Source organism: Manacus candei, unplaced genomic scaffold (assembly GCF_025592945.1).
Source record: "Manacus candei isolate 608988 ecotype Guabito, Panama unplaced genomic scaffold, ASM2559294v1 h1tg000017l, whole genome shotgun sequence".
Taxonomy (NCBI): Eukaryota; Metazoa; Chordata; class Aves; order Passeriformes; family Pipridae; genus Manacus; species Manacus candei.
The window spans coordinates 25176642-25199553 of NW_026138065.1; the positions used below are offsets into that span (position 1 = coordinate 25176642).

At 43.3% G+C, this 22912-nt stretch overlaps 1 protein-coding gene and 1 long non-coding RNA gene across 4 annotated transcripts in view; one reads left to right on the forward strand and one right to left on the reverse strand.

Annotated features, from left to right (window-relative positions):
- WDR26 (WD repeat domain 26) overlaps nucleotides 1-3027 on the reverse strand; it is a 32575-nt gene extending 29548 nt beyond the window's left edge. The window contains exons 1-3 of the mRNA XM_051783401.1: nucleotides 2168-3027; nucleotides 515-614; nucleotides 341-397 (exon numbers count right to left, since the gene is read on the reverse strand). Coding sequence (XP_051639361.1) covers nucleotides 341-397; nucleotides 515-614; nucleotides 2168-2532 — 522 coding nt within the window. The 5' untranslated portion in view covers nucleotides 2533-3027. The remainder of the gene's footprint in view (nucleotides 1-340; nucleotides 398-514; nucleotides 615-2167) is intronic.
- Nucleotides 3028-3153: 126 nt separating this feature from the next.
- Nucleotides 3154-22912, forward strand: part of LOC127469294 (uncharacterized) — a 32864-nt gene continuing 13105 nt past the window's right edge. Inside the window, exons 1-6 of one of the 3 annotated variants that reach the window (XR_007903922.1) lie at nucleotides 3154-3456; nucleotides 4682-4837; nucleotides 6518-6688; nucleotides 8199-8455; nucleotides 20531-20682; nucleotides 21773-22733. This is a non-coding gene — a long non-coding RNA (uncharacterized LOC127469294). The other 2 variants (XR_007903921.1, XR_007903923.1) reach the window with 2 other exon arrangements.

The following is a 22912-nucleotide window of genomic DNA, read 5'->3' on the forward strand; positions in this document are numbered from 1 at the left end:
AGTATTCAAATTAGTATTCAACATAGGCAGTTTCTACAGAAACTGACCTATTTTAGGGCAGTGACAGAATTTATATTTTATCAGTTAGGTATGTTTAACAGAGTTTAAACATTCAGTACACTAGATCTTAGCCCCAATAGTTTTGGGCTGCCTATCTCACATTCTACAACAGAATAAAAAAAGTTCAGATTAGTATGACGTTTGAGATAGCATGCAAGTAGCTTAAAGTAAACAAAAAAAGAAAACAAGAACTATGGACAACCAACTCCATAGTGAGAGATTACACCACTACAATTAGTTCAACTACACAGCTCTGAAAGAGTTCAAGTGTGCCTCTTACCACAATTGCATGCGGAGAATGCACTAAGGCCTTAAGTTCATTCAGGTCGTTCTCAGCCTGCAGAAATCGGCATAAGAAAAAAAAAAAGTATATAAGGAGGGTGGATTTTGAATTCTCTCACAGATACTATAAATTTAAACAGTGGTTAATACAGTCCTATAAGCCCTACGTTACCTTATCCCATTCTCCTTCCATGACATGATTGCGGAATTTGGTAGCAGAAGGATGTTCTAAACGACATCCTGACTCTTGCATGAGGAGATCAACAGTCTGGCTGCAGGAGAGATACAGTGTAAAAAAACCCGACCAGTTTTACCCTCACAAATACACCACCTGCTATGATAACAGTTTACTATATTTTAAAGTCAATTTAAGAAAACAAGAATACTATGACCAGATTTAGATGCTTGTTCAGAGAGAGGATGTCAGTTGTCTGAGACAGGTAAACAGCTACCTCTACCTAAAGCAAGTTGTCAATGAGCTTGAAAGCTTCGCTGAAGTACCATGAAGTCTGTGACTTACCAGCCACCACAGCCATCCCTGCACAGAAGATAAACCTCATGAAGGAAGATACAAACTAGAAAGCTGTTAGCTATTGGCTGCTATCCCTGGCCCCCTCCCTGCCTCCCCCCATAAAAGAACACAGAGAGCTACGACATCTGTCACAGGCCTGATTTTTTCTTCTTCCTTACATCTTAAAAGACTGGCTCCTTAAAAAAAAATAAACAAACTCATGAACCTGTAGCCCTCCCCCTTTTATACTAAAAATAGCTTATTTACTGTGGTGTCGTCTATGAATAGTCACGAGTTGTCTGCTGCTGTAAACTTGCCTCTTGTGTCAGAGGCAATTTATTTTACTTGGTAAGTTCTTTACAGCAGACCCATCCACACTGTTTTGAAGACTTCTTTTGTGGTAGCTACATAAACACTTTACAGGACTTTTCTAGCCTCCTTCCAAAATTATGATATACTAGGTTTAGTTTTACTCACAAATTGAGTGTTGTAATTAAATACTTAAGACTTCCCTTACTCCACTGGGAAATTATTCTCCCTATTCTGATTTTAAGAAAGGGCCAACATATTCGTTTGTTGTTTACAAGTGAGATTATTACCAAGAACACGTGTCCAGCACAAATCTACAGAGGCCTTCACCATTTAGAGGGCCAAAGGTTTTCAGAGTGAGACCAAACAGCCTCTTTAAGTGGCAGTTTACTTTGTGCTCGCTTCCTGCGAGCTGACAAGCCAAATCTTGGAGCTCATCTGCGAAAAGCCGCCCCCCCACGCCCAGCTGCGGGCTCCATTATGTTTACTAGATAACTTCTCCCCCACTGACACATTTGTATTGATCTACCCTTATCGGTGTGCAACTCGACTTCCATATTGCCATTCCTGGCAGGGAAAGCTCCCGTCCTGCCCCTTCGCAAAGACACCGGCCCAGGCTTGGAAAACACATCTCCGGCTCCATTTTTCCCAGGAGCGGGCCTGCCCCACGGCTCTGCCTCACACCCGGGCACTGCTCTCCCCTCTTTGGGGACTACCAAGCTGCGACAGGGCAGCTCTGGCCACCAACCCCCGCTCCGGAGGTCCCTTTTCCTTCCCTTCGCCTCTGCTCCCCGCTCTGAGCAGCCCATCCTTCGCGGGGACCCCGCGCCGGACCCTCCCCGCGAACACAGGGGGGGACGGGGGGCGTGTGTGCGGGACTCCCCCGGCCCCGGAGGGACCCTTCGGTCGGTCGGGGCGCCCCGGCCAAGGAAGGAAGGAAGGACGGAAGGAGCCTTCCCCCCGCCGCTCCAGCCGCGCTGTCCCTCGCCCACCGCGGCCACTTACTTGAGCCCCAGCCCGTGCAGGTGCTGCCCGATCAGCCGGATCACGTCCTCGTCGGACTGCGAGAGCCGCTTCTTCTTCTTCAGGGCGCTGCCGCCGCCGCCGCTCCCCCCCAGCTCGGCGGCGGCCGGGCCAGGCCCCCCGGCGGCGGGCACCCCGTTGTTGACGCCGAGCCCGCCGGGGCTGCCGCCGCCGGGGCCGCCGCTGTTGGCCGAGGGCAGCAGCCCGTTGGCGTGGGCCAGCTGGTCGCCGGCGGCCGTGCCCGCCGAGGCCTCGCCGTTCTGGGCGCCCAGGCAGCCCAGCTCCGGGCCCTGCGGCGGCGGCTGCTGCTGCTGCTGCTGGCCCCCTCCCGCCCCGTTGGCCTGCATGGCGCTGCTGGCGATGCCGCCGCTGCTGCTGCTGCCTCTGAGCGGGGCGGCGGTGGGGGCGAGCCCGGCGGGCAGCGAGGGGGACTGGGACGAGGTGAGGCCTGCTCTGCCCGCGGACGCCCCGGGCTCTCCTGCTCCCTCCACCGCCGCCGCCGGGGAGGCCCGGGCTTTCTTCCGCGGGGGCGGGGAGGCTCCGCCGGTGTCCGAGTCGGAGGAGGAGGAAGCGGAGGCCAGAGTTTCCTCGCCGAGAGCGGCCGTGGTGGGAAGCCGGGGGGGCGAGGAGGGGGAGGCGGCGGGGGCGAGGGGAGGCGGAGCGGGGCCCTGCGCCCGCCGGGGGTCCCGGAGGCAGCGCCGCCGCCCGCTCGGGGCTCCCTCTGGCGATGGCGGCCGCCGCTGCCCTGAGCCCCCGCCCGGCAGCCCCAGGCGCCCGGCCCGCTCCACTCGCTGCCCGCCGGGTTTGTCTCCTCTCAGCCCAGCTGCACCTAATGGAGTCCGGACCGGGACGTCACAGGAAATTCCTGCACTGCCCCCTACACACACTTCCGCCGCCCGGGGCCGCGGTGGGCACGGCCCCACGGCTGCCGGGGGGCGGTGGCGGGGCGGCTCCCGAGGGGCACGGGGACGCCCCTCCGGCAGCGCCCGGGTGGCCGCCCGCCCGCCCAGGGTCCCCCGGCGCCTGTGGGGGCCGTGGGCGTCGTGCCCGAGGGGGTTCCGGGGGTCCCGGGCGTGTGCCCGGCGTGTCCCCGCGCCCGGCGGCCCTGGGGCGGGAGAGGTGCGAAGGTGGGCTGGCAGGAGGCGCGGGGGGCGCCCACCGCCCCGACGTGTCCCGGTGGGACCGGCTGTCCCTGTCACACCCGGGGCAGGTGACCGGGCACTTTCTGGCAGCGGATGATTTCCTGGTGCAATTTGGACGGCGAGAAATGGGTACAAATTGAAAGAGGGGACATTTAGGTTAGGTGTTCCTAAGGGTGAGGGTGGTGAGACACTGGCACAGGTTGCCCAGGGAGGTTGTGGATGCCCCAGCCCTGGAAGTGCTCAAAGACAGGTTGGATAAGGCCTTGAGCAGCCTGATCAAGTGGGAGGTGCCCCAGCCCATGGCTGAGGGGCTTGGGACTAGATGATTTTAGGGTCCCTTCCAACTCATGATTCTGTGTTTGCATTTTTTAAAAGAAAGGGAAATGCTCAATGAAGTCACCTCCTGGTGTTGCCCAGGTTGGTTACTGGAGGATTTCAGACCCACTGCTGGTCTTGTCTGTCCCGGTCACTGCGTGCACGGGCATGGAAAGAGGGGGGAAATGGCAGTTTTGCTGTAGATCTTTCAGGAATGTTGAGAATTGGGGCACATTTGTCAGGACAGGCTATTGGAAGACGCTGGGAATTTTGGGGTCCTGGACTCTGCTTTGAGGTCTCCCTGCTGTCCTTCCTGTGTGATGGAAGGCAAACTCAAAACCTGAGCCAAGTCTCTGGTCAAAAGTCATGAGACGAGTGAAGTCTTCATCTTTAAAAATAGCATCTTGAAATAATACATTGTACATTACTTGATTTAGAGCCTGTAATTTTTATCTTTGGTATGCTCAAGCTTTTCTCCAAAACCCAAAGGGAAATAACAACACTTTTTTTTTTTTCTCAATGAAAGCTGAGATTAACATCTAATCATCTTCCCCTTTAGAAGCTGAGGTTTTAGGAGCACCAACTTAGGTTAAACTAGAAAGTTTGGACAATAGCACTTTCTTTCGAGTGGAACTTTGAAGAACTCTAACTGAGGGAGACCACAGGCCCAAGACCAGTGGAGAAGTCTGTGAAGGGACAAAATCCATGAAAGAATTGAAAACAGAGGAGAAGATGAGACCATGCAGGGGCCTGGCCAGTTGAAGTAGATACCCTGGCCCTGTTTAGAGGTCTTAGAAGGTATTTGGCTGATAACAGCCAAAGCGCTCTTACACTGGAGGGAGAGGTTGGAAAGAGCTTTGTTGTTGACCTCTGCCCAGGTGTGGCTGTAGGGGTAAATTCAATATTGGTCTTCTGGAGAGGAAAATGTTGATTTTGTGTTCTTTAGTTCACCCACTGTTGCTGGAGAAGACAATGCTTGTGTTTTAGCCACTTCACCACTGCTGTTTATCCTCTCATCTCCACTGCTTTATCTTTTCAGCATTCCTGAGTTCTTCCTTGGTCCTCCCGGATGTCATCACTGAATCTGTAATTCAAAAGTTTGGGTAAAGATGACAGGAACACTACAGAGAGCAGCACAGACCCTGTGAAGGCACCTGAAAGTGAACTCTAAAGATCAAGACTAGGTTTCAGGAAGGTAAAGTTGCTCATCATCCTTTCCTGCCCCGTGCCACAGTGTTCAGGGCGGAATGGGGAGGTAGAAACCCCTTCCTGCTGTACCAGTTGGTGCCACTGTCCTTCCAGCTGCTGGCCCTGCCACACTGCTCTCACACCGCCTGCAGAGCCTGGCCTTCCCTAGTCAGTCACTGCTTTTGCTACCTGCATGTGCCCTGCTGCTCCCACACACTAGTGTCTGTCTTGATGAATCTGTGTAGAGTATGTCTGTGATATAAGAAATGCAGAATCCCTTTCCTGTAGCTGGGCAATGTCATATGAGCAAGTGGCTCTGTATACCCAGCTGTGGTAGAAAAGGGTCTCACAGGTTGCAGTTTCCCCCTTGCATTTCAATTAAATACTCTCAAGGAGTAAAAGTAGTGTTCGGGGCTGAAAAGAACCTAAAAGATAACCTTTAAGAGGTACATATTAATTTTATTGAAAGTTCTCCCCCTCACACACCCCTCATACACATATTCTCCTTCCTTCTGGGAGGAGATATCCCAGCACAAATGCAAAGAGCTGGAGGAAGAAACTCAGTATTGTTGGGATGGTACAGCCCCTGGCTCCTGTGCCAGGGGGAGCTGGGATGAGACATCTGAAAGTTTCTTGGGATCCCAGGTGACAGAAGGGTGTAGAAGGGGAATGATTCAGAATCCCACATGTGAAGAGCATGCCTCAGCCAGATCTTAGCCCATGTGCGTGTTTAAAGTTCCTGGAGCAGTTTCTGCTACTGTCCTCCTTTGTCACCTCTGGCTTTCCTAGTCATAGGGAAGAGCTTTTCCTTCTCCTAGGCTTTTCCTAGTCACCAGGAGAGGATCTTGAGAGATAGATCTGTGGCTAGCAGACTTTCCTCTCTGTGCTGCAGTAAGGAAATAGAGACTCAGGAAAGGGGTAATGGCACCATGTTTTATCAGTCTTCCATCAGCTAAGCCCTGATTTGGATCCTGATTCTATTCCACACCCATATGAGAGAAGGCAGATTTAATAATCCAAATAAGTGTGCAGCTTTTTGAGCAATTAGACAAATGAACTGGTAAATACACTTGTGACAGATGACTCTATTATAATAACATAAGTATGCATTCATCATATTCAAGCATCTTCAAAGTTTCCCAAAAGTAGAGAATAAATGCAACAATTCAGCTGTAACAGGTGACAAAAACACTCAGAAGAGGAATTTTAAAGACAAATTTTGGCAAACTTACATACAGTTGTTGTAATATCAGCCAAGTTACTGAATTAGAGGCATGATACATAACTATTCAGAATGTGTACAATTCTGACATTATTGTAATTCAAACAACTTCCTATTATAGACAGCCACATCTTTAATTGAAAAGTGTTGCAGAAACACTTCTTAGTTATTTTGGCAGTTTAGAAAACTGAAGAGACCCATCACTCCCTATCAAAAACAACCAGTGAAGTGACCAATGTAGAGTATGTTGAACAAGTGATATCTTTAAGTGTAAGAAAAGTGTCTTGGAACATTCTAGACTAAATACAAATGCTTGAACAGCAAGAAACACTTTCATTTTCCAGGTTTGGAATGTTAAAAAAGAAAAAAAAACCTTCAATTTATCATTTATGGCCTGACTATAACTAATAAAACTTTGACTAATTTCTCTCTCTCTTTTTTTTTTTCTTCTCCATTTTGCCTTAGAGGAGGATAGGTCAGAAAGTCCAGATTCTGAATAATAAGAAGGAACACTCATTAAGGGCTTGGGTTATTTGATAATAACCACGTGAGGTTGCTTCAGCAGAGCTGAAATATTACAAAATATTAGAGAAACTCCTGGAGAGATGGTTTAGCAGACAAAGCTGCATGATGAAGGTAATTAATCATTTGATTCCCTCCTATCAGGTGTGGATGTGTGTATACTTTTCCTTTTCCTATGCTTCTGCACCAAATTTGAGGTTACTGGAAACAAACCAACTAACAACAAAGAACAAAGGAAGAAAGAATAATTTAGAACAATGGCATTTTCCACAGTACCAGCTAAATAAATGTTTGAACAAGCACCTGGATATGCTTGCAACTTCCAAAAGATGAGATATGGATAAAAGACAACCACCTTCCTTAAACAGCATTTCTAGAAAGCATTCAGCAGATAATAAGCAAATTATACTGGTCTGAGATTCCATCACTTCATACAGAGGATGGTCGATACTTAAGTAGAGGAGTAGAATATGGAAAGCCAAAAGTTGGCTGGAGTTGCAACAGGTGAATCAGCAGCAAAAGGAAGAGAAGGGAAAATGTGGGCCTGCTGCAGAATTGGGTCATTGAACTGCCCATAAAGGTCAAGGAAAAGGCTGAAGGACTCCTTCACCTTGGGCTTGGGCTTTCCACATCTCCCAAGCTTCTGTGGCTTATTCAGGGTTTAGGGTGGGAAGGAGACTACTCACAGAAAGTCCACTCTATCAAGCTGGGCATATACAAGTCCACTGGACCAGATGACCTGCATATGAGTGTTGAGGGAGCTGGCCAATGTTACTATGTGCTCACCCCCTGTGTCATTTGAAAGGCCATGGTGTTTAGAAGACTGTAGATGAATGAAGAAAAGGAAAATGTTACACCTTTAAGTTCAGTTGTGTCTGACTCTATGTCACTGATTTTGGGCTTAGTGATCAAGGGGAAAGCAGAGTATGCCATTTAAGCTTGTCTTTATTAAGGCTTTTGGTAGGCTTCCTCAAAACTTTATAAGTGGGGAGATGTGGATGGGGTGGGCAGACTATGTGTGTGAAAAACTGGCTGTACCACCAGGCTTGAAGAGTAGTGTCTCATTGGTTTGAAGTCTGACTGATGCCCAATTGGGAGGGATTAGGGATCAATAGCGGAGCAAATCCTGTTTGATATATTCACCACTCAGTGGGTGGGACAGAACGCACCCTCAGCAAGTTTTCAGCTCATCTCCATGGCAAGCTGGGGGGATCAGTTGATGTACTGGAGGCCACAGATGCCATTCAGAGTAGCCTTGGCAAGCTGTAGGAGTGGGCCAGTGAGAGCCTTGTGTTGGTCAACATAGCCAAGTCCAAAGTCCTGAATGTGGGACAGACTGTCCTTGTAGAACATTACAGACTGAGAACCAACTGGCTTGGGAGTAGCCCAGCAGAAAGGGGCCTGGCCATCACACCTAGAGGGCTGCATTGTGGATATATTCAGCAGGTATGTGCCCTCTGTGCAGCACTGTGAGGCCACATTGGATACCCACTGTCCAGCTTGGGCTCCTCCAGCAGCAGCCAGGTCAGTGGAGGCTGCTAAGGTGGTTGGGCCTGGAGCACGTCCTGTGTGAGGAAGTGGGTTTGGCTACACCAGGATCTAATTACAGTGTTCATCTTCCCAGGGGGAATTATAGGGAAGACAGCACAAGGCTTCTCTCTGAGATGAGCACCAACAGGACGACAGACAAAAGCGAGAAGTTGCACCCAGAGATATTTCAGTTGTGTATAAGAAAACAAAAGTTCGAAGTGAGAGTGGTCGAGTAGTGGAACACTTTCCCAGAATGGCTGTGGACTTTCCATCCATGAAGATAAAACTAGGCTGGATAAGGTTTTAAGCAACCTAGTTTAGCTTCGAAGATAACCTTGTTTGGAGCAGAAGGTAAATCAGTGACCTGCAACTTTAATTTTGGTGTGATTATAAACACAATTCCTAGAAGAATCCTTGTGGTATGGGGGGAACAGTATTGTCATGTCTCAGGGGTTACTGATACTACGTCCCAAAGCTTCAGTAGTGTCATCATGTTGCCTTGTAGATGAGCTCACATGGCAAGGATAAGGGCAGTAGTGCTATTGTTGCAACCTAATTAAATATTAGGTAATCACACTGTGTCTTCTGTCCACCAAATTCATGTACATACACTAATGTCGACCTTTGCACTCTCCTGGGCAATCACAGCATGGTGTGGTCACAGAGATAAATGTCCAAAAGTGCTGAGAATCCCATGTGGTACAGAACGTCCTGTTTAATACATGTTATTATGTGGACAATGCAATTTCTAATAGAAGAGCATACCTGGCATGGTTTTGCCTGTATTTCTGTTGCCATAGGTGTCTTTCTGGATGTACAGGACACTATGCACTGGGAGAACTCAGACTTCCCTGTATGGGCAGATAAAACATGCATGTGCAAGAAGTGTGATGCCAGACTGGTACTTACTGTGCAACTTCTCTGAGCATATACAGCACGACAATATTGCATATGCTGTGAATTTGACGTGTCAGACTTGCTTTGCATGCATGCTTTATCTGTCTGCGACTATCCTAGATATCAGTTTGTAAAATCTGTCTGTCTATACTGTGATATATCAGTCATTTTTAGGTCTATTAGGAAGTTATGTGTAGGCAGGATTTGGAAAGGCAGTAGGCCACCATGTCAGTGCTTCAAAGGACTTGCAGTGGACAGAATAACAGCGTGCTTGGACTTTTCTTTTTTTCCTCCACATCCTGATAGACATAAATGTTCACTCTTTATGGAGTCCCCTTCTGACCACTGTGTGCAGCAGGAGCTGGCACGTATTCCACAGAAAAGCCTATCACTGGTTTTCTTCCATGAAGCTTTCCAAACTCATTGTTTAGAGTGTCTCCTGTGGCCTGTGTTCCTTAATATTAGTGGGTCGATTTCATGTCCAAGTCTCAGATGGGTTATCGGTGTTTTTAGGTGAGATTGGATTTATCCTTCTATTGTTGCAGTTATTTTACTTTTCCTACTTGAGGGCCCCTCCCCTGCTTTTTACTTCTTGCTGGCTCTCAAGGCAGTTGTTATTTCAGGCTTGTTAATTGTGTCTGCCAACTCCCACACAGCTCCTAGAGGCTAACCCTGAGTGGGGTAACACAACACCTTCTGTTGCCTATCCTTTGAATTAGGACCTGTTTCTCCCAGAATATGTACATTAGTCCTTTCTCGATATGACTTCTGTTTTCTCTGGAATGTTATATTGCAATGAGCTCTCACACCTGGAACTAAACATTCAAGACCAGGCATGTAGACTGTAGTATCTCATATCCACTCTGGAATGGGCAGAGAGGGGAAATTATTACGTAATCACCAGATTACATCTTAACATTAAGTTTGTGAATAGCTCCTTGGAGCCCTGGGATTACTTAGTATTTTTTTTCTTCTTCTTAATCAGGAGTATATGGTTTTCCATGTCCATGTTTAAAAAAGCAAGTGAAGCTTCTTATTTGCTTTGGGCAAGAGATTGAAGGTTAGTGTCACAAGAATGTCACTGCACTACTATTTCAGTGCCCCTTATTTTAAAGGGAAATCACTAGTTTGTTTTTTTTTGCAACTATATCTTTCCTTAAAATACAACTTTATGTACCAGCCTCTCCATCTTTGTTGGTGCATAGTATTAACATCAGAAATAAAGAGCCACAGAACTAGAGAAAAGATTCCTTTGTGTGGCTCTGTACATTTATATAGTAAAAGGTCTTCACCACTTCATCTAATTTGTAACTGTTTGTTGGTACATCAGCTCTGGCACTTGCTCTCACGCTTAAGACCTCATAAAGTTTCAAATAGCTACTGTAATAAAGAACCTAAGACACCACCAATAATCCAGCCCAAAAATAGTTTTTCTGCATGCTGGAAAAAGAGTTTTGTTCCAGAACTGGACTGGCCTGAGATGCAGGAGTGGGAAACAGAGTCATGACAGCATTACACTGAAGGCTGATCACTCAAGCTTTCAGAAGGACAGTCATGCAAGACACAAGTTTCTTCTGAGGCTAACAGCAGGCAGTAAGATGTTAAAGCCATGTGATCCAATGACCTTTATACATTATGATTTCCAGAAGAGTTTCTTCAGATCCCTTGCCAAAGGCTCCTGGTACCTTAGAATTTCTTTTTTTTTTTTTTTTTTTGTCTTTGACTAATATACTTGGGCCTTTGGTACTAAACCAACCTGATTTCTCAAATTGAAAGCATAACATTCACCAAATATTCTGTAATACCTGGGGGGGTTGATTTTGGTTTTGGTTTTTTTTTTTTTTTCTAAGAGGGTACAATCTGCAGAATGTAGGCAGAGATGGTTTTTACTGAGACATGTTTGGAGCAACTAATACGCCTTATTTGAATCTTTGCCTCACAAATAATATAGTAATTTCGAATACATGCAGATTAAACCTTTATGCTTTTGTGGCTTCTCTCTTAAAAAGAGGCCCAAGAGAGTTTCTGAATCATGATGTGGTAGGTAGGCTTTACTGACATTCATTTGGCTGCGTTAGTCATCACCATAGTTTGACTAATGGGAAGGACACCCTAGATATTGTCATTCCTATTTTTATCTATCAGGGCAAGATGATAAAATAGATACAATTACATCTGTAGAATTTTTTAGGTAGTTCCTAGTTTTCTATAAATACTAACACCTTCTTTGTAAGCAATTTCTATTTAATAGCACTTCTTGAGAATGCCACATGTGAGAGAGGAGCGTGTCCTGCTGGATACTGTCAGAGCTGGGAGGCATGGTGGGAAGTAGCTCCAGCTGGAAGGAGGAAAGGGGAGTTTTGTAAAATTAGGATCAAAGGCTTGATCTTTTAAATATTTCAGTGCACATGTAGACATACTTCTGTGGGTAGTACTGTTTACTGCATTGTCACAGTTGGAACCAGTTTTACGAATTATAACAAATCTGTCACCTCAAAGTAACTAATTATATTGTACACTGTGGCCACTTCAAAACCTCACAATGCTTCCTGAAATGAGCTCGAGTTTTCTGTCCTAAAAAACAAAGACTCCTCTCCCTGAAGCTAAAAGAATCCCCATGTGTTGTTAGGAGCCCCCTGCCAAAGATGTGCAGTGCCAAAGACACAGCTGAACAGAACTAATTTCATTTTGCCAGGAGCATTGACACAAATGCAAAGTAGGTAGCTTGATAAATCTGCTTTGCTGTTGTTGTTGCAACAACGGTATTAGCAGGAAAACCTTGACAGAACTTTGTTTTTAAAAGACATAGTTCATGATATTAATCTAGCCTGACTTTATACATCTCTAAGTGAAGCACTTTTCCCAAGCTGTTTTTCTAGGCTTCCTCTGGAGAGGTGGAAGTACCCACAAAGGTGCCACAAAGTCCCAGATACTTATCATAGAATGGGATGTATCACTTTCTGGTGTCTTGCAGTGACACTGGGGGAGCTTAGCCCACCTACATTACAGTACATCACTAACTCGGAGGTGAATTGAGTTAAAAGAGGTAACTTCTGCCCTAAATTCTACCACTGTAATTGTAGATTTGAAAATGCAAACTGACATATTGGGTGAAAGCTGCCAATGTGCCACTGACAGCCACAGCGAGTTACGGCAGCAGAACACCTACTCCCCTGTTACTGGGAGGCCAACCCATGGCTCATGAGTTGCTTGCAGCTCAGAAGCCAAGCTGAAGCTATACTTTCACATCCCTTCTTGGTGATCTGTCATCATGAGCTTCAAGGTCATGGTGGTTCTTAATACTCAGCTGTGGGAGGAAACTGTCCAGGAAAGGATGCTGAGGGCAATATTGACAGATCACCTGAAGAGCAGCAGGTCTCTAAGGACATTGCCAGGAAGGACCCTAGGATGGCCTTCAGGGATCTCTGAGGGTCTAGACCTACCACCTCTTATCCCAAAGCTGCTCCCAGGGCTCACCATCCTCTTGATTCTTCAGGGTTTGTGTCTTGTGACTCTTGGGCCTAGCTAGTGTCTAATGTATGCAGTTCATTAAATAGCAAAGGGTAGTCACTGCTGCTCAATTAGTTTTGTTGCTTTAGAAATATGCAGACTATTAAAATTATTATAGAAATGTTATGATACATGCACAGGAACAAAAAGCAAGATGAAAGCTTAATAACCTTTACTGATTAAATGCAGTAAGCATTCTGAATATACAAAACTGCCAGCAGTTTCTCATTATTCTCACAATCTCTTTTCCTTTTTCTCTTTTCAACAAAACTCTGAAATATGCCTTTTGTTCACTAAACTCATTCATTTTTCATATTAATTTTTATATTTTGTAAAGTCACTTACCCCATAACAGATACTTGCATGCCTTCTTCAGCAATATTTTGATAGCATTATTTCAACACTGAGAAGAGACTTAGGAGTATCTACTTCATTGTTATAAAAACTTGACCATATAGATACCTTAAAATATCTGGTATCAACATATTATGACTTCCCTGAAATCTTAGGAAATATTTGATGCTAAAACATCCTTAATTTGTCTTCTACTCAGAACTAATATATTACTATGTATCCTACTTTTATAATTTATTAAATATTAGTATTTTTATCAATATTGTTAGCAAAATATTAATAGTGTTAATATATGGCAAATATGTGAAAAATAAGACTGTGCTACTTTACATATGTTCTGAAGTTTTTCATAGGAATAACAATTTTATCTATGCCGTTCAACGCCTTTAATAGTTTTTATCATTTTACCTGTATAACATGTATACCTACAAACATTAATTTAAATGGTAAATAATGTATATAACAAACCCTATGGATAGTTGATCTGATTTTTTTCAGCTACAGATAATCTGAATATAGTAAGTTTAGGCAGATTCAGATTGTCAACAACTGCTTCCATGACCTCACTTTTGAAACAAGTCTTGAATAATTGCAATAACTATGAATAATATTGCATAGTTATTGCACTGTTGGGCATTTTTGGAACGTAATTAAAATATTGAATTTTTTTAAATGAAACCCTCTAGAATGCTCAACCTGCTGAATTTTACATTGTGCCTTTGTAATCCTCACAGAACAGCACTAGCCATGTTTCAAAAGGGAGCATTTTCAGAGGCAAGGCAATATAAAGCCTCAGAGATGGGGAATTTTTGCTGCTTGGATAAACATAATCGAAAATAGATGTAGAAATCGTCTTCAGTGGTATTCAACCTGTGCTGATTTATGCTTTTGTTTTCTTGATCAGTGGATGTATATTAGTCTTCTCATTGCTAAAGATGTTTTCATTAAGGAGTTTCAAGTTCAACTGTCATTTTTGTTTGTCATTACATTGGATTTCTCTTTGTACAGATCAGGCTGCGAATTTTTCTTTCATTTTTTTAAAAGGTTTTCACAGGGAGGAAAGAGGATCATATTGTTCTGAGTGACACTGGCACGCAAATAAATAACACTGAAACTTGGGAGAGCGTTAATTAAAAATTATTATAACCTGACTGACCTGACTTGGCATCGTGGTATCTTGCCAAACTGGCTCTTTATTCTTACGCGTGTCTGATTCGTGTTTGTGGCGGGAAGCTAATGAGTTCATGGAATTGTTTGGCTTAATCCTGCTTTCTTTGCACTGCAGAAGTTTTATGTGAGGAAGAATAAGGAATATCAGAATGAGGTTCACTGGGTATGACTCATGGTGATTAACCTGAGTAATATCTGGTATAGATTTCTATTTTAGTAAGTTCAGGTAGATGACAGATTGGGCCTGTTGTTTGTTTACTTAAATGAGATATACATTTGTTTAAGGCTGGCTTACACCTGTGTAAATGTACCGACTTCAGTGCAGTCTTTTTGTAAGTCTGGTGTGGGGTCACAGCAGGGTCCACTGAAACAAATTAGGATGTATTGAGTGATGTAATTAATCAAAAACAACATAACACCCGACTTGTTGTAACTTCTGATCACATTGCCATCCTTTTAGCTCTGCAGAAGAAAAGCAATTTGGGCGGCTGTGAACAAGAAGGACCGGAATCTGACTTAGAGAGGTCCCTCAGTTAAAAGAGAAGCAGATCTTATCTTTATATTCATATGTGCTACATAGACATCAAAAGGCTGTTTCTTAAATTCTTTGAAGCAAGATGGTTCGAATGTTTGGCCTATTCCTCATTCCAGTTTCCCCGGGGATGCTGGACTGTGGGCTGGGGCTATAGAAGACAAAGGTCTCCCGCCTTAGCCCGCCTTCCCAGCTGGTTCCTGTGCTCATTAGCTGGGGTGGAGTGCCCTGGTGACACACCTATACAGCATCTTGTTTTGGAGCTAGTTGGTAGGAGTGCTGTGCTGAGCTGTGCAGCCGTATCCTACATTTAACTACAGGTTTATATGAGTAATAAGTCAGGTAGTTAAACCAAAGTTATTCACAATATGTAGCACAGGTGACACAATTACCAAACACACGCTGTGGGCCCCTGCTCCGTGGCCACTACTGTATCCAGGAATTGTTGGCGTGGTTTGACACGTGGGGTTGTGAACAGCACAGGAGCATTCTCAGTAGGATGTATCATACTGTCCTTTTTTTGCATCTCCTGTTTTTCATAATTTTTGGTAATTTTTCAGGAAGAATTCCTGGAGGTTAATTTTTTCTGTTTCCTTAGGAAGGTATGGGTTAGTAGCTGCAGTCCGACATTACATTACATTGCATTATTTACAGTGCATACACACTGTAACATCCAAGGCCCAGGCAAAGTGAACCCTACTTTTGTAGATATTTAATTTGAGCATAAAATGAATGTCTGTCCATGTCCCAGTAAGCTTGCAGTTTAGAAAGAGGAGACAAAATGGAAAGGCATTATAAACAGAACAGTTTGAATAGGGGGGATTCCTCTGTATGTTTTTTCTTAACGTTGGCATCAGTCTTTCAAACTCTTGGAAAGGAAGTTATTGAGAAGCGATGGGAAGGGGAAGACAAATAGTGGCACAGTAGTGGGAAGGGAAATTTGACTCAGAGAAGCTTTTGGTAACTGACTTCATAGAAATAATACAATAGCAAGTGGAGGAAAAAATCCACGGTCAGATCACATGAGGAGTCAGTCCAAAATTTCCAAATAGGTTTGCTGATGTTTGTTGGCAGCTTTTAACTTCAGCTGGAAGAAAAGAGCCTCTTTTCTCCACAAACCAGAATTAATCTGTAACGCTTTTCTCCTCCAACTCAAGTGACTTGTGTTAAGGGAGCAGCTTTCAGACAAGGACCTTGGACCAAGTCCTGTTTGGGTACAGTGGAAGATTTCCAGCTGCATTTTAAAGCACCATTCACCTCTTGTGTCTGAACTGTTAATTTGCAGTGGGGTCACTCCCAACTTACACTACTGCTAGGACTTTAATGGTCTAAATAACTGCACCTGCTATGGTAATGAAAGTGTGCATAAAAGCTCAAGTAATTTAGAAAATTGGATATTGTGTTGGGGTGGGGAGAAGGAGAGAAAGGTATAAGGGGCAAGAACTTGGTCAAAAGAAACAAAGATTTCAGATCACTTGCTGTATTATTGCTACAGTGTTATCAATGCTGCTAATGCTTTCAGTACTTTACCAACTGCATTCAGCTTTGTAGTTGAATGTGTTGCAGAGTGGGAGGGTTTTTTGAGTAAGAAAAGAGGGAATTAGAATAATGTTTATTTAAAAACAACCCTTCCTATTATTTTGCTGGCATTTTTTTGAGACTGTGAGGTTTGTTTAAGACCAATCCCTAGCAAAAAATGGGCCATCGGATGTCCTTGAATCATAAAATCACAGGAAAACAGGACTGGAAGGGACTTTGAGCAATCCATTCCTTGCTCCAGTCTGCAAACATGTATACCAATGTGATTCCAGATAAATGTTTGTCTAACCTGTTTTTGAAATCCTTTGCAGCCTCCTCCAGCAATCTATCCAAGTCCTTATTATGCCTACTGTAAAAAAAGCCATTTCTGATATCTAATCTAAAACTCCCACCTGCAGTTTACACCCATTACTTCTTATCATGCCATGCTGGGCATGAAGAACAGCTTAATTCTCTTCTTCTCTGAATCCATCTTTTATGTATTAGATAATGCTTGCATTCTCCTGTGTGTGCCTTTTTGTGTACATCTGGACTTGGATGAAAATAGGTTAAAGGAAAAAATGAGAAAAAATTACATTTCTGCCTGAGACAGTCATTTTAGCTGATCAGGCAGCAAGTGGCTGAAATGGAGGAGTTGGAAAATGCTGGGCAGGGCAGGGTGATTTGCTTAAGGCAATCTGAGGCCCTAAACATAGTGCATGAGAGAGACTGGTGCCTGCCATGTGTTACACATCTCTTATGACAGTGCCTGTTTGGCATTTCTGTCTCACCTGCCCATGTCTCAGCCTGTATCTCTCACCCGTCACCTGAACTGTGGCCAGGAACTGTAGGTGCTTCTGTCAAGCCTGATTTTCAGGGATTAAGTTGGTTCTCTGTTTCCATTTTTAGTTCTCTCCATTTCAGAAGTTAGAGAAGGGTGAGAAAAAGCAGGGACTGAGAAATGTGGCGGCTGGTAACCGCCCCACCGTCCTAAATTCAGCCCTCAAATATCAAACTCCAGATACAGGAAATATACAGGAAATACCTTCTTCCTTCCCTCTTCACATCTTACAGGTCCTGGCAAAGGTCCCCAAAACTCTACTGTCCAGAATTATCCCAAACATGAGTCCCTGGCTACTCTGCTCCAGACCAGTATCCCTTAGTATGCATACTACAGAGGCTTCCCAAGCATCCTGCAGACGTTCCAAGGCTCTTAGGAGCACCAACCTGCTTTCATGGCACCCTTTGACTATCTACTGTATCCTCTCCAAAATGTCCACAGCTATGCCAGCCTCATGGTATTTGTTCAGACTGTTTGGCATCTAAAAACTGGAGCTTTATGGTTATATAGATTACGTATATGGTAGTCTGTATAATTGCAGGTAGTTTACTTGGTGCTGCCTATGCTTTGGATGCATGGAGCAGCTCTCCAGTATTCCAGGTGTAAGGCATACATGTGGGTGGGTGAAACCAGCCCACCAGATACACTCCTCATCTCATGGGGTCGTTTGTGAGGTGAACACTGGTTTGTGCCTTTGGAGCTGACATCTGAACAAAGACACAAAGCATTTCACACGATTTAAAGCTGTTGTCTGCAAACCTGAATAGTCACTGATTATTCTGGAGTCACATTTTCTTTTCTGTGATGAAGACCACAAATTTACTTTTAAATTTAAAACTGTGAAAACTCATGTACTTCTGCTAGTTGTGTAATTCTGAGAGCTGGGACCTGAAGCATAAGGTTATAGTGCTATTTATACTGCTGAAATGTTTAGACTTTCTTTGAGTGAATGGGTATTTTACAAAGGGGAGAGGAAATAATTGTTTCTCATGTCACTTAATTTTTGAAAGAGAAAGCCTATGGAAATTATTCCTCAAGTCCCTGGAGTCTAGAATTGCCTCATTCCACTCTAACAGTGAACATACTTCACAAATGTGCAGTATGACAGAATCTTACCTGTAGGCTAAATTTCAAAGACAAATCTCCATTTTGCTAGTTTCTAAAAGAACAGTTTGTATTAACTCTGACTGTTATTTTTATTAAGGAAACCATTTCCTAGTCTTGGAATGGGAGTGACTATTAATATTATGGGTATAGGAATTGGTATTACCTCTGATTATACATGTCTGTTTTTAAATGAACCTGGAGAAGTCCCCCAAGTGTTTTCTGTTGGTAACTGTGACACCCAGTGGTTATTTAAAGAATTATATAAATGTAGTACAGACAACTGCAGTGAACCTAAAGGCTACACAAAATGCTGAGGTTTACACAATAAGTGTGGGCTTTTAAAAGTAGTATTCTTTTCCTTGGTAATGTGTACAGATAGTAAAAATAAGCTATTTTAGGAGTTGTAAGGCTTTCATCCGTTTAGTTTATGTTTTGCCATATTTAAAACCCACACATACATATATATCTTTGTATTTTCTTGTACAAAGCCTTTTCATACGTTGTGAGACTGAGGTTGCAGTTCTGGTGAAACGCTGACAAAAAGTAGCTTCATCGCTATGAAGTATGAAATGGCTTTTAATTCTTGTGGGCAAAAAGCTGGCTCAGAATAAGTATGGGAGATAAAAGAACCTTGTTTCCTCTCCTTTGTTTGCCACTGACTCATTGTGTGGCTTAGAACAAATTGCTTGTGTGCGTGGCTGATAAGTACTTCATAAAGGTGCAAGGTGTAATTAGTATTAATCTAGGTGGCATTCACCTCCAACCATTTATGCCACAGTCAAGAATGATTAAATTATATGCTGTGTATAATGCATCATACTTATATTGCAAAGCATAATATTACTTTATGAGCTGTGTTACAGAGCTCTGAATACATATACCTGGTAAATGAGAAATTAAATTGTATTCTTTAGAGATCACTGACCATAAAATATTTACTCCTGGGGGCATGTTTTAAATAAAGGAATAGCATCAAAATTCAGAATATCTAATTGCAGTGGACCAAGCAGCATGTGCCCTATATATATATATATATATTAATCTATCTACTGTTTGGAAATGTCTCAGGGAACTACTCAGGTAAGAAGAGTTACCCAGCAAAAGGAGCAATGTCACAGGGCATCCTCTTATAAACCTGGAGATTAGACAGAGCTGCAAAGTCAGTTACTGCCTAAGGCCCTTTTTTTTGGCTGCATTAGCTGCAGCTACCCTGTGTGCCTCAGGAGTGCACTTCAGCTCCCTGAGTGTGTGCACCTTGTCTACATCCAGGATTGGGATGACATCCGTATTCCCACCATTGATTCATCTCTATCCAGTTTTCATGCAGAGAAACTGTGGCTAGAAAGAGAGCAATGAAACATGCTGGCGAGTCCACTTGTATCAGGGTGAGGAGAGAACCAAGACAGACAGACTGACAGACATACACACACACAAACTGAAAGGCTGTGTTACGCCATCATTTTGTAAGAACATCAGTATTAATTTTTTCACACTTTTTTTAATAGTTTCACATTTAAGAGTATCATATGAAATATTTGTCACTAAATCCTTAAATGCTGAATTCAAGATAAAAATACCTTTCGAAACTGCACACGTTGGAACTAAATTTGTTTATCATGAAAAATACAGAGTTTTTATATGTCATTATTTGCAATTCTGTAACATTTACTAGTCCTGGTTTCATACCCTACTGCCCCAATCTTTACAAGGACACAAAAAGATAGAAACAGGTAGAAAAGTGTGCCCAAAGAAAATTAAATAATGCTTGATAAAGTGCACTGTTTACTGTGTTGCTAACAGATTGTCACCCGGTGTTGTTAACTGCAGGATGAAGAGTGTTTTTGTCTTCCAGCTTCTGATAAGAACAAGTGTGTGTGATACAAGGTTGTTCTAACATAAGAATATATACTGGTGCTTACTGATATACTAACACGTGTATACACTTGGCACAATTCTAGTCTAGTCTCCAGAAGGAGCTCATGAGCAGATCTTTCGCTCTTTAAACTAACCCTGAAATATGGATATTTGCTACAGAAATTTGGTTTTGCTTAGTGTCTCTCCACTATTTATTCTGAGTTTGAATGACTTGGATTCTGGCTCTAGGTCATTGATGCCTGCTCTTGTTTTGTTTTGGTTTTTATATTACATGTAGCTCATTTCAATCCTTCCACTAGCTTGTTTGTTTGATTTGGTTTTTAGCCTTAAAAAGCTGGATTTTATTCCTCAAAGACTGGACAAGTCACGTTAGAAACTAGTTTGTCTTCTGCTTTGTTTATAGCATATTTTGCTAGCCAGCATAAACAAAGCCTTGGGCAATTTGCCATCCTATTCTAGACAGGATGTCTAACAAGTGGAGTAAGTGCAAGGTCTTTTGTTTACATTGTGAACTGAGTTTGGAGTTTTTTGTTTCCCGGTTCAGTATTCTTTATTCTAAGAGTGTTTTCTTATCCTCTGAGGAGAAAGTTACAACTCACAGTGTGCAAATCTACATTTTTAGGTAAAAGAACATCCAGATGTGTACTAGATTAAATGTGTTCCAATACTCGAATCACAGGAAAAAGAGTATACTGAGAGAAGAAAGAAGTCTGACTTGTATGTTGGTATTCACCTTAGTTTATGTGTTGGGAAGAGCATACTTGAAAGACATGAGTAGTGATGTATTTTACCCCTTCCTACACACTGGGGCCTGTCATGCCCTGGAAGAGAATCTCCTAGTAATTGTTATTAATTGCTATGATGTAGCACTCCAGTGGCTCATGAAGTGTCTCTGGTGTCTTACTGAAACGGAATGTTTCAGATACAGACATAAATATCATGAAATACAGTTTTCTTAATAAAGCTGCACCCCTACTGATTAGCCAGTGCCCTGAGGTCTAGCGATAATAAGACCTTCTGACTTAAACCTCCATGCTCATCCCTCTGCACACTCCCTTCTGTGACAAACCAGCTCTTCCAGCACTCAACTTTATTTCAATAGTTAAAAATTAGCTCCTTGTTCTCAAGAGCATCAAGGTCTGGCTGTCTGCAAGTGGTGGCTGCCAGATATGCACATAAATTTATTGATTTCAGGGAGAAAAACAAGAAAAGGGGAAAGAAGAGAGCTTAGGGGTGGAAAAAGAGCAAGAAAGTGGCTGCAGGAGCCTGCTAGCAGAGTGAGCCAGAGTGCTCTGGGAGATCAAAACAAGTGGATCCACCCTCATAATCTTCTTCTTGCACAACCCCTGACATGGCTATGTGTGGCTGTGTTTCACCCTGAAAAGAGGTGAATAGAGGACAGACTGCTGACTTACACAATGTGTAGAGGAGATAGAAATGAATTTTTAGACAGCTCCTGCAGCCAGTTCACTGAGTAAAATAAGAAGTATAAAGGATGTAGTAAGCAAGTTGATTTTGCATCAGAGTGCAACTAATTTAATAGTTATCAGGCCAGACTCCTGCCTTCTGGTGTTTTGAATGCTGAGATATAAAAATAAAATGTGTGAAATACAAAACAGGATTTCTAGATGGTGGGAGTGAGCAAGATTTTATTAAGGATATTTGTTTAAATACTGCTACAGAAGATGTAATACAGATCATACCATTTCACTAAGTCACAGGAGTTCAAGAGTTGAAAATGGCCATTTAGAACTTGGATGTATAAATAAGTGTCAGAGAAACTGAATAAGTTCTTTTCTCTTGAAGTTGAAAAACCTTCTCAGACACTACAAATGACAGAAATTTCATCTTGTTCACCAGAAAGCCTTTCCAGAAGTGTCAGTGACTCATAGATTCAATGTCAGTCCTAAAAGCCTTCCAGCATGAGGAGAATATGAAATGATGAAGCATCCTCTGCGGCACATCTACTTGAAGTACAGCACAGTGCTCTTTTAGCACCCATGGCTTCAGGAATAGAGGCACTGAACACCCCTTTTCACAGCAAGACAGGATTGTCTCTTCTCTGTGGAATTTTTTGTTTGATTTTTTTCATCTTCAAGCGCAGATAGCCAAGGGAGGAAGTAATTGACTGATTGGTTACTTGTGACTACTGAACAAAGGCCCCTTTAAAGAAATGTCTTTGAGTGTAAGCAAAGTTATCAGTTGTTAACCTACTGTTGATTTGCATTAGAAAATCACTTAGACATTCTTCCTCCAAAAGTCCTGTCTGCTGCTTTGCAGAGGCTCAGATGGGGCACTGTAGCTTTGCTTCACCATCGCTTACATTGCGTAGTATTCTGGGAGGAGTACAAGGAAGGGATGAGAGACCAACAGAGAAATGAAAATAAATTAGGGATATAATATATCAACCATTGATTATAGCAGAATTTTAACCCAGCTGTGCTAGAAATGTGCTCTGTTAGTTTGGACAAGCCATTGCACCAACTGACACCTCACACCCTTATTTGATTTAGGACAGAAGTTTCATGATTAGCTTAAGCCAATCTGAGACTGTACTGCTGCCAAAGGGACATTCCTCCTCCTTCTTACATCAGACCAGGCACCCACATGACCATACAATAAACTGATCCAACAGAAAACCAGCCCTGGGAAAAAGAAAAAAAAAGAAGAAGCAGATATTAGTTTTTGATTGAGTCTGGAAGTTAAGCAAGCTCACTGTTCCGTCTGAAGGTTGCTGGGGCTAAGGAAGTGGATGGACTGGGAACAAGCAGCTAGAGGGACAGAGAGGTTAGAAAATTGCCCTCAGTGGCAGTGAGATTCAGCAGGTGAGTCTTATTAAGTGGGTGCCTTTCCTTTAGCACACAGCGTGGCCCAGGAAGGTTTGCTCAGTAGAGAGAAGCAGGTTGTGCTGCCACCCCAAGAGCTGTGCTGTATGCATTAGAGGGGTTGTGTTTGGGGTTAGCTCTGGGCTTGTCCCCTGCAGGAGCCTGCTGTATTGGGTATG